The 12,788-nt window shown below is 35.9% G+C and overlaps 1 protein-coding gene across 6 annotated transcripts in view; it reads right to left on the bottom strand.

The window, feature by feature from the left end:
- The window catches only part of KCNT2 (potassium sodium-activated channel subfamily T member 2), a 194,926-nt gene that overhangs the window by 58,458 nt on the left and 123,680 nt on the right, over window positions 1-12,788 (bottom strand). For all 6 annotated transcript variants that reach the window (XM_066379898.1, XM_066379900.1, XM_066379901.1 and 3 more), the window contains one exon: window positions 2,128-2,236. In XM_066379898.1, coding sequence (XP_066235995.1) covers window positions 2,128-2,236 — 109 coding nt within the window. The remainder of the gene's footprint in view (window positions 1-2,127; window positions 2,237-12,788) is intronic.

The raw sequence follows: 12,788 nt of genomic DNA, 5'->3' as shown, positions 1-12,788 counted from the left end.
CCCAAAGAAATGAAAGCTTAGATCCACGTGAGAATCTTGACACAAATGGTTAAGGACAGCCTTATTCACAGTGCTAGAAACAACCCAAATAGCCATCATCTGATGAATATACAAATAAGATGAGATATAATCTCATAATGGATATATTAATTAGTCATAAAAAAGAAAGAAGAACCGATGCATATCACAATATGGACGCACCTTGAAAACATTATGCTAACTGAAAGAAGTTGGTCTAAAAAAATACCCACAAATTATCTGATTCTATTTATATGCACTATGCAATGTTCAAAATATGAAAATCTATAGAGACAGAGTAAATTAGTGATTGCCTGGGACTAAGCAAGTTTGGGATATGTAGAGACTGCTAAAAGATAGAGGGTTTCTCTATGGGGTGATGAAAATATTCAAAAGTTGTACAGTGGTGATGGCTACAGTGTTCTATGACTATACTGAAAAACAACAACACATTGAATTGCATACTCTAAATAGGTGAATTGTATAATATGGGAATTATAGCTCAATAAAGCAGCTAGAAAGGTGGACCATAGCATTTGTGGGACACTTAGTTGTGAAATAATTTTGTAGATCAATCTTAATTATGGGAAATTCTTTGGTAAGTGCTAACAATGTCTTCAACAATATAACTTTTTTTTTTAAATAAGGCAAACTTTATTAGGATATATTGAAAAAAGTCCTATTTTAAGGATTGCTGGCATTCTTTTTTAACATGTCAAGTACAATTTGTTTGCCAGGCAATACTAAGTGACAAAAAAAATATTTAGTAAGGGAAGGCGATGTAATTTAGTCTACGAATAATAATGTGTGTTAGCGTAGATGGCTCTCACTTTACCATTGGGCACAGTGAAGCTGGCTTCGAATGCTGCTCAGGAGTTGTATGATTCTATGGCAGAGATGGTACTGCCAAATAATGAACCCATGTGATGAGTGTTCAATTAATTGGTGTCAAGAAAGTTTTCAGTATTTTAATTTCATCACAATGCTGAGTACTTTCTTCAATGAAAAACAATCTCACTTATGACCCTGTTCCATCCTTTCCATCAACAGGTGAAAAGTTTATAAATGCACAGACTAGAAATATTTCTATTCCTAACCTTAATAAAATTGTTTCCGGGGAAACTCTTACTGTCTCAATAGAGTGGCGACATAATTCGAAGGAATAGTGAAATTTGCTTAAAAATACTGCAGGGCATGCTACTGTTTTTTCAATTAGCAGTTTATTCCAACTAGGATTAAATACCAAGAAAGAACTCTCCTTTTCCTTGATTTACTTAACTGGGCACTTCACTTAAATAGCTATTAATTAACTTCACTTAAATCATCATTACCACAAGAGTCCACAGTGAAATTAACTTAGAAAATCAATTCATTGTCCAAAATACAAAGTAAAAAATATGATGGTATGAAATGTAATATACTATTTATCTTTTTGAGTCAGAGTGGTGATGGTATTTCCCAGATTACATTTTCCTTGATCATCCAAATCAAAAATAAGCTGTATTTCATGAAACTATCAAAGTAAGTAAGAATGTGTTCTGATGATACAACTTTTCGCCATCTGTCTTGAAGTGCATACAAAAGTGATTTCTTTTATACTATATGAGCTAATCTTATGTACTACTTTGCTATCATTCTATAATTATTGAAATTTTTTTATTTGGAAATCAATTGTGTACAGAGAGCTTTAAGACTAAAACCTTACCGCAAGAATAGGGAAAAAAGTGGCTTTAAGATTCTTATATGAGTGACTGCCATTCCTGTTTTTTTAACGTTGTATTTGCTCAGTATTGGTCTCAAAATTAGAAACAGGGCCCTAATCCTAGGCCCAATAAATGAAGGAGAGACTCAGAATTTGGGATGAAAGGAATTATCGCAAGATTAGTTAGAAGAGGCAGGAAGTCATTGTCAATTGTCTGTATGTCTTGGGCTTCTTTGTGGATATCTGTATTTGTCTCTCTGTCAGATGAAGGTAACTCACACAAATACAAATATAGGTACATATCTGGCTATATATCTTGACTTGCTATATTTCTAAATTACATAACTGCACTTATTTTTAAAAAATATAATTTAAAAGGCATTATCTTAAAGAAAAGATATACTTACTGCCCTCTAGAGGTATGAACCAGTAGTGTGATTAGTGTAGATGTTGCTGGGCATATACAGTTTAAAGCTAACATGGCGTATTTAAACTCTTCTTCACAAACAACATGATCTGTTTGAAATAAAATAGGTAAATTAGAATAATTTACCTTGGGATGGTGATATTCTAAAATAATATGAAAAATAAAACGAGTTAAATTACAAAAGTTTCCATATAAACAAACACTCTTTGTTTTAGAGATTTTTTTTTACATGTGTAATTTTATCCCCAGAAAGAATGTTTCTTAAGAGAGGGTATTACAAATAAACAACTAAGATGCTGCAATGAAGAACTGATGCTTCTTATCTCTCTCCCTTCCTGTCTGTCCCTGTCTCTTTCTCACTTAGAGAGAGAGAGAGAGAGAGAGAACTACAGCACAAGGAATATAATCAATAATATTGTAATAATTATGTATGGTGCCGGGTGGGTACTGGAAATATCAGGGGAAACACTTCATATAGTATATGACTAATCACTATGCTATACACCTGAAACTAATATAAAATAACATTGAATGCAAACTGTAATTGAAAAATAAAATTATAATACAGAGCACTACACTATGAGTTAGTGACTGACGGGGAAGGGGAGTATCTAACCCCAGCTCCATCTTGACCAGAATGGGCAGGCTTTGGCAAAGCATTTCATTTTGCACATCCTATCTGGACAAGGGGTGAGATGCTGGGAGGGTTAGGGTTAGTCTGGACAATACATCCAAGACTGTGTAAAGTCTCCATTAGTTCGAACCACTCTCCAGTGTGAAATAAAATAGCATCGATGAAAACAGTATTGATTGATCAAATTCATAGTCACACAGCATAAGGACTTGGAAAGTCATTATTGAAAGATGTAAAAGGCAGAATTTGCATAACAGGTAAGGAATAGATTTTGCACAAAAACAACTATAATATTCACCAATAACAATACTGAAATACATTTATATTTGAATTGTACTTTAGCCTCAAGACTTAGGAAGACAGGAGGGTCCATATGGCTATTTTCAATGATAAAAAACATTGCTACATGTGACAGCATGTGGAGGACGAGGCCGCATTAACAGAGAATGAGCCTACTCAGCCCCAGAGTACATTTTCATGCAGTAATAAGAGCCCCGATCCAAGTTATTCCACTGTTAGCAGAAGTTATATTTCAGAGAAGTGATTACAGTGTTATTTATTTCAGAACAAAGTCCTTTACTTCTCAAGTAGACACATATAGCTGGTATTTGGTAATAAAGGCAATGTTGAAATTTCTAAGAAACTAAATACTCTAAGGCAAAAAAAAATAGCAGTTTTAGGTAATTTTAAAAAATAGAAAGTTGAACTTTCAGGTGATCCCAATCAACACAACGAATACATACAGCACACAATTTATGACAGAACAAGTTCAGCAAGTGTGCCAGACAGAGAAATGTTAATCTCACTTCTGTTTTTGTCACATGTTAGCGTATGAAGGAGACCATTATTTTTTTATTTTTCTTTTGTATCTTTATTTTTTATTTTACATTTTATGGAAGAAGTTGTATGCTACAGTTATATCTCAGGATCTACTCTTTAAATATATCAAGGATCTGCTAATAATTCTCTCTTTCTCTCTCTCTCTCTCTCTCTCGCTTGTCAATATAATAACCTTTAGAAACATTTTTTAAAAGACGTACTATGAAACTTAACATTTTCCAAAAAGAGATAATTGCAAATCCAATTTTGAGTGTGGAAAATTATACAAAATACTTGCAAAAGAACAGTGACTTTAAAGCACTATTTCAATATTACTCAGAATAATTTTTGACTGTGCATACCCAACTTGTGAATATAAAGTAACAAAACTGTTAAATGCAGTGTTATTATTTTAGATTTCTATGATAGCAATAGATATGGGATCCATAAATTTCAAACCAAAAATTGGAACATATGATCTAAGAAATTAGTGCACATATTATGACATGAGGCAGAATATTTTATAATTCCAAATCCACCAGACACTTTGGAGGATATAATTACCATATATGCAATAGCACATGCACATATTAACTTTCCCTTATTATAATGTACCAACCATAATTCTTCTAGTAGGGGAGCATGAGAAAAATGGTTCCTGTGTGCCAGTTTGTAAATAGTTCATCTTATTTACCTTATGGTTGAAAAAAAATTAATAAGGGTATTCAACAATACAAAACAAGAAATGGTGTCATCAAGGACGCTAAGGCCACATTAAAGGGAGACGGTGCTTCTCAGCCCCAGTTCCTTTCTCCTCAATGAATGTGCGCGACTGTGTCTGGGGGGTGTGGTTGAGGGAGGGTTGTGCTACACCTGTTAATTTATAAAAAACTGCACAAATCACTAAGGACTAGAAGGAAAGGAAAGAGTAATACATTTAGGAGACCATTTTTATTTTTGTGTATTTTTTTTTCTACAAGTAAAAGTAGTGTGGTATCTATTAGCACATCAGGCAAAGTACACATTTCTGGAGGCAACTTTATGCATAAATAGAAAGTATGTTCCACACTGTCTTAGTATATACTGAATTATCTAAGAAGACAACCACTGTGTCAAGTAAAAGAAAATTTACTGAATTCTGTTGAGCACTATGAGTCACTAATACAACGTTAGGATGTTTATTCACTGATATTATCAGTGTCTGAAAGTATCTCTCTTTCCATTGTGTTTCTTTGGGTATTCATACCTGAGTATTTACACATTGAAATGAATGCCCCTTTATTATTCATTATTCCCTTTGTTTCTCCTTCATATTCTAATTAGGACATTATATTAATTATTTTAAATATATTTTATTTAAGAATGATAAAAGAAACATTACAAAAGATTTATTGTAAAAAGGAAGTATCTGATCACATAGGAGAAAAATCATGGACTTACATAAAGGAGTTAATGTGTAATTATCATGGGATTCCTTGTTAGATGAAAAAATAATATAGCAGTTTTTTCCTGGAAAATGATATCAATTTATTCAATATAGATGGTTAACACAGGGAAAGGAATATGATAGACTATTCAACTAGATAATAATCTTCATCTGCAACAATTACAGAAAGGATAGAGCCCAATTACTGGCATACAGAAGGGACTGGAAGTAATCTACTCTGATTTCAACTTTCTCTATGGTCACAGAGAATCGTGCACAGGGAGCCAAGCCTATGAATAGACAAAGGACCTATTCTCCAAGAACAGAATGGGCATCCAATCAAGGAATTTACTGAAAGGTCTCTGTAATTCCTGTCACACAGGATTTCATCACTGCTATGGACCCGTGGCTGCTCAGGGTCTCCTGTTCTTCCCTTTCCCAAAAGCCAATGTTTTATTTATGGCAGTTAGCTTGTCCCCTAATTTATGGGCTCATGGAGTGGAAGTGTGAGCAACTGACTAATTTATTCATGTACCTGTTGCCAGACAATTAGGAGCTTCTAGGACTGACTGTGCAGTATCCATATATCTTGAATTTTGAGTTGGATGCAACCAATGATGTAACTCTGAAGTATTTTTCCTAATAATGGATGAGCACCTTAATCTATAGGGAAAGTACGGTATGTGCATACTTGGGTGGACAAAGACTTGAACTGTGGTAGAAACCAACTCCCTATCACCCCATGTTTAGTCTTTCCTTCTTCCTTGAATAATGGAGGCTTTCACTGCCCCTCCCTTGTGCCCAAGTTTCAGTGGGTGTATGGTTGCCCAGCTAGAGGTGACATTTTTCAGCTTTTATTTCAGTTAGATATGGTCACCAGACTAGGCTTCGTCCCACTTATGGGTTATTTTGTTGTAGACAGACCTCCTTCCCTAAACACTTTCTTTCTTGCTGGTGTAATGACCCACGTGGCAAGGTCCAACTTTGATTGTACAGACAGAGACCACTCCTTAGCCACTACCCAATCTGTCTTCTTTTCCTTTATAGCTCCTATTTGCCCTGCCTTGTTGAAGATAGCATTTCCCCTTTCAAAATTATGTACATTTCATCCTGTCCTTTCTAAGTTTCTGCTCCTTGATCATGATCTCTCCCCTCTGTTGCTGGCTGACAAAGGATAAGCTTAGGAGATCACAGTGTCCCCTGCCCCAAGTGCCAGGAGGAAGCTCACCATCCCTCTGTACCTACTGCACCTGTCCTTAAGAGGTGAGCAACAATGGTATTTACCTCAAAGGTTGTCTGAGGAAAACAGACAATGAGTATAAAATGCTGATTAGAATTCTCAACAAGCGTTATATATCATTGCAATCATGCATTATTAAAAAATGGAAACATTTCAATAGACTACTACCTTGAAGTAATGTCAATGACATATTTTAATAATATAAGTGGCAAACTAATATAATTCCATGATTATCCAATGAACCATGATCCTAGTTTAATAAAAATGCTGAATTCTGTGTGTGTGCTCATGGGGGGCACATGTTTGTCTGAATAAGCACACATAATTGTCTGTAAGATCAGGATTTGTACTATTAATTGTAACTACCTCAAGGGGTAGGAAACAGTTTTTTAGAGAAAAGGGATTTTAAAATAGTAAGATTGTGTGAGATTCTTGGTTTCCTTTTTATTGTCATTTTTATTGTTTTTAATTTCAAAGCTTTTAAGATAAGCAAGTATAATTAAGGATACTCATTTATAGACAGATAGGAATCAAATCTATTTTCAAGTCCCTGTTGCTTTATGGAAAATAAAATTGTAAATTACATTTCAACAAGTCAGAGGCTTTTTTAAAAAGTCTGCCTTACAGCAGTTTCTGAGCTCCGGGATGATTTAAAGTGCTAGGAGCTTCCTCCCTGTGTTGCTAGGTAACAGCCCTTAGAAAAGCAGTCAACAGGAGACAATGCAATGAACCAATCTAGCCCTGGGTTTTGATTTACAGAAATCAAAAATCCTTTGGTGGAGGAATAGAACAAAAAAGGACAAAAATTAAAAAATTAAACTCATGGACATTGACAAGTGTGATGATTTGTGGGGAGCTGGGGAGGAGGAGGAGGGTGTAGGGGGGTCAGTGATGATAGATAAAGGCTTGACGGGGGGAGGGGTTAACACACAATAGGGTGACAGAGATGTGCTGTAGAACTGGGCACCTGAAACCTTTATAATTGTTAACTAGTGTCACCCCAATAAAATTCCATTGGAAATGAAAAAAATTTTTTCTTTGCCAAAGAGCTTTGAAAAGAATCAGAAGACAGGGTAAATTTTTTAATTGAATGTTTTTGTTTTTATTTTAAGGGGAAAAGCTTATTATAGAGACCGACTGAACAAATTGTGCCATAAAATCTCTCAGTTATGGTTTGCTTATTAGGCTCTGTTTATAAGCACCAGTGGGTTGATGTCTATACAATGAATGGAAATTAGATAGACCCATCATTATTAACAAGCTAACCTTCTAGCTAATATCATGGAGTGGGCAAAAGTAGGTTTACTGTTGTGAGTCCACAAACCACAGATTTTATTCTGGTATTATTATGCATTAATTATTCTATTATTTGGTTGTATTGCAACTGTAAACCTACTTTTGCCTATCACTGTATATGCTCCGATAGAAAAATAAAATATAATTTTATGTACAGGAACGTTATTGATACAATTATTACTCTAAGGAATTTCATATCTCACTTATATTATTCGTATTGCCCTTCATTTTGATATAATTACTAATAATGACTTATAATTCAACAATAAAAAATCCCGTTATCTACAACCTGTCTCATGTGTCTGTTCTACGGCTAGACATCTTCCTTCCTACAATAAATAAAATGGTAATGGGTGCTTTTTTTTTTTTTAATGTTGCATGCAGCTTATATTAGATCCTCATAAAACTTTCAGGTCATTGTGTAAACAGATGTTAGCTGATGTTTCCAGTCTTTCCAGATTTCTGCACATTACGTTGTACAGGAAATGCACTCAGACCCATGTTCCCTGTCTAGCCCCGTAGCACCATCCTAATATTCTGGAAAAAATGACCACTGCAGAAAAATGACCAGGACCTGTACGCAGATTTCTGGTGCCCGTTTTCTCTGCCACGTCACTTTCCTACCTCATCATGATGGAATTATTACTTGCGTATTTGAAAGTTATTGTACACTGTTTTGCATATTTTTATTTCACCGAATCAAAATATTATTTTTTTAAACATTTTCCCTGGATCTTTCAAGTTTCTAAATCTTATCCTCTAGAATCTATAGAAATGAGATACTCTGAGTCCAGCACAGTGCTTACCACTGGAGATACAAAGCACTTCAGAAAATTCTAGAGTTAAGAGAACATTGAAGCAATTAAAAATTAATTCTATGATAGAATTTATATCAAATGTAAAAAAAAAAAAAAAAAGGAGAGACAGATGAGAATTGCAAAGATAAAATAAAACACAGCCCTGGCTGGTTGGCTTAGCGGTAGAGGGTTGGCCTGGTGTGAGGAAGTCCTGAGTTCGATTCCCAGCCAGGGTACACAGGAGACGTGCCCATCTGCTTCTACACCCTTCCCTCTCTCCTTCCTCTCTATCTCTTCCCCTTCTGCAGCCAAGGCTCCACCGGAGCAAAGTTGGCCCAGGCGCTGAGGACCACTCCATGACCTTTGCCTCAAGGTGCTAGAATGGCTCCTACTGCAGTGGAGCAACGCCCCAGATGGGCAGAGCATCACCCCCTGGTGGGCTTGCTGGGTGGATCCTAGTAGGGTGCATGTGGGAGTCTGTCTGCCTCCCTGCTTCTCACTTCAGAAAAATACTAAATAAATAACACTCTATGACTCTTGTTCAGTTCCCACAATCAACTGTGAAGTGTGCAGACAATCTGAGGTGATTCACGAGTCTGTTCCCGCTCTGCATTTCCATTATAGCTACTCTGGTTGCATCTCTTAGTACCTCTCACCTGAACACCTGTCATAGCTTCCTAAAGAATCACCCCTATGGGGCCCTTTTTGTACTCTCCACTGCACTCCACATGTTCCCTGAAGTTATGCTGTTCTTTAAAAGTGTTTATACCTTTACCTAAAACTTCTATTAGTCTCTCATTATGGCTCGATTCCCCAATTCTTTATTAAAGCCTAACCTACAATGACATGCACACATACATTTCTGTGTGTACAATATGAAGTTATTAAGCCTCTACACAGTATGATTTGAGAGGCAATGTTATGTTTTTAAAAAATACCCTATTATAATATTTGCCACATTCAATTGCTAGCTAGCCTACTCATCCTTTTGGAGCTAAAATTTGTATTTTAAAGAAGGTCTTCTTAGTGCAAAAGTAATTACTCCACAGAGAGAGACAATGTATTGAATTATAAAGAGAATGTCACTCTTAGGAAAAGCATGCTGAACCAAGAAAAGTGAATGTGTGTCTGTGTATGTACACAAAAAAGGTTAAGCAAATGTAAGTGGAAGGAATACAGGTTTTCACTGTATAATTTTAAAACTTGTGTGTTGATATTTTGTAAAGGAGAAACAGTGAGGATACACATTAAAAAATGTAAATATTCTCTAAATTGTGCTGGTTTTGAACATGGCTTTATGTCAAGTGGTTTCTGATGATTCCCCACATTAAAACCAATATTAAAGAATAAATATTTTCATCTCAACTTGGGGAAGTTTTCAATGAGGACATAAGATGGCCAACAGACATAGGAAAAGATACTCAACATCACCAATCATCAGAGAAATGCAAACTAAAACCACAACGAGGTAACACCTCACACCTGTCAGAATGGCTGTCATCAAAAAGATAAGAAATTACTAGCGTTGGGAAGGATGTGGAAGAGAGGGAAACTATGTATGCTATTGATGCGATTACAAATTGGTACAGCCACCATGGAAAACTGAACAAAGATCCTCAAAAATTTAAGAATAGACCATCCAGCAACCTCACTATGGGTATTTATCTAAAGAAAACAGAAACACCAATTTGAAAAGATATCTGCATCCCTGTGTTCAGGCAACATTATTTACAAGTGTCAGGATATAGATAGATAAAGACGATGTGGCACATATCGTATCTAAAACAGATTATTCCTCAGAAATAAAAGGAACTGAATTCTTGCCTTCGTAAAAACATGAATGGACCTAGAGAGTATTATGCTGAGTCAAATATGTCAAAGACAAAGGCAAATGCCATGTGATTGCATGTATATGTATAATCTAAAGAAATCATTGAATGAAGAAAACACAGACTATCATATAGTCAAAGAGCAAACAGGCGGTTGTCAGAGGGGAGGGCGTGGCAGATGGATGAAAAGGGTGAAGGGAAATAAGTGGTAGAAACTCCCAGTTATAAAATCAAGTGACAGGGATGCAATGGCCAACAGAGGGAATATCATCAATACATCGTAGTAACTTTATTCAGTGATGGATGGTTGCTAGTTTAATTGTGGTGATCACATTGTAAGATATATAAATGTTGAGTCATTAGGTTGCACACCTAAAACCAAGACAACATATTTTCATAAAGAACAAAAGTAAAATCAAAGAATTTTCAAAGTTTTAGTGGTTTAACTTTAAAAAGATAGGATTTCAAAGCATTATGTTCTTAAGCAGGTTGTGAGAAGGGAGTTTAAAAGGATGTCTCTGTGGGCGTAGTATGGGAAATGAAGAAATTATTCAGCAAGAAAAACTCACACCTCACCATTTGGTAAAAGTCAAACCTTGCACCCACATATGTTATTTAGAAACAGCTAAGCTCATTTCCAATATTTATACTGCTGGGAAATATTTTTCTACTCTTTTATTTGGGGGGGTTAGGAAAAAGTGAGGCATTAGAATGGCTGGTGTTACAGTAAAAATGGATGGTGATTAAACTGAGACAAGATCTTCAGTTTTCAGAAAAGGAATTATCCAGGATGTGCGTGTGCACGCATGTTCATACATGCATGTGTGTATATGTGTGTGGATTTTAAGCAACACTATTATTATAATGGTGAGCTTGACTACCCACTATCAGAAAACATACAATATTGTCAGTTATTAATTTTAAAAAGTATTTACCTCTGCCTATCTTTATAACTTGATTGCAAATCGATATATATATCAATTTTATTCCCAGAACGCCTACAGGGCTAGAATGATGATTCATCCCTCCTGGCACATTTTAGTCATGCAGTAGGAAACATTCCATTCAGTCAACACTTTACTAGTCTTCCTTTCATTCATGAACTTTAATTCAAATTCTGTTGCTTATGAAATAACAATCAAAGCATGGGAAATAAAATTCATAGAAAATATACACTCATTTCCCAATTGATTTTTACATTCTTTCCTCTCATTGGTGGGTGCAAATTTACCAGTTTGATGTTTTATATCTTCCTAACTTCTGTTCAAACAAACTGGAGCTTTGCTGAGGACCCAGTTGTGGGAAGAAAATTTGTTGATAAAGCAACGAGCAATGAATATTCACAGATGACACAGCACTGTATTTGGGGGGTGAGAATAGACAATTAATCTAAATTTAGCAATTAATTTACTCACATAAAACGGTTTCATCTTCCACTGATTTTTTTGAGTAATTTTATCTGACCAGGAGATGAACAGCAAACTTCTTTTAGATTCAACTAATTGTAGAGCACAGTTTTTTATTAAGTTCATTCCAGGCTGTTCCTTAAAGTAGTTCTTTTTCTAGTAAAGTATGTGCTTTTCCATGTCCGTTTTGTGTGGGGTTTTTTTTTATGAATTTTGGAACATAGAGTTGAAAAAGACACGTGAGCATGCTTTTACTCTGATTTAATTTGTCTGACAAAAACATGTCTGAAAATTGGGCCTTGGCTGATTGGCTCAGTGGTAGAGCATTGGCACAGTGTGTGTAAGTACCGGGTTCAATTTCTGACAGGGCACATAGGAGAAATGCCCATCTGCTTCTCCATCCTTTCCCCTCTCTTTTCTCTCTATCTCTCTCTTCCTCTCCTGCAGACAAGGTTCCATTGGAGCAAAGTTGGCCCAGGTGCTGAGGATGGCTCCATGGCCTCCGCCTCAGGCGCTAGAATGGCTCCAATTAAAATGGAGCAATGCCGCAGAGAGGCAGAGCATCATCCCCTGGTGGGCATGCCAGGTGGATCCCAGTCTGGTGCATGCAGGAGTCTCTCTGTCTGCCTCCCTGCTTCTCACTTCAGAAAAATACAAAAAAACAAAAAAATTAGAAACATTCTAAAATTGAACTACTATCATGTTTTGCCTTTTTCATCATGGTTTTGGAACTAAATGGAGACAATTGATGAAGGGCTCACCAGTGTGGAGGTATAATCTTTTATTCCAGGTGATTTCTGGTCAGATAGTTGGCCTTGGGAAGGCTTCCCTAGAACAGCCCATCCCACGGGAGGTGGCAGAGAATACAAGATGTTATAAAACTAATTTTATATATGCCATAGTGTAGAAGCCATCTATCACCTCTTCCTATGTTATAGTACTCATTGCCATGCCTCAAAGAATAAGCGTATCAGTAAAAATATATCCTCACTGGCAAAAAGATTAAGCATAACCAAAGCTATATTACCATTCAACATTTGATCTGCAGAGGCTGACAAAAATAAGGCAACAAAAAAACTCTTCTAAAAATAGTGATATGTTGGCATCGATATACTGGAAATAAAATGAGTGAGTTTAGGCTGACATTGGGGGTGTGAAGATGTAGATTCTTACTATGAATAGCACACGAATGAT

Source organism: Saccopteryx leptura, chromosome 1, assembly GCF_036850995.1.
Source record: "Saccopteryx leptura isolate mSacLep1 chromosome 1, mSacLep1_pri_phased_curated, whole genome shotgun sequence".
Taxonomy (NCBI): Eukaryota; Metazoa; Chordata; class Mammalia; order Chiroptera; family Emballonuridae; genus Saccopteryx; species Saccopteryx leptura.
Note: the sequence above shows the minus strand (reverse complement) of the source record. Positions and strands in the feature narration are given on the sequence as shown.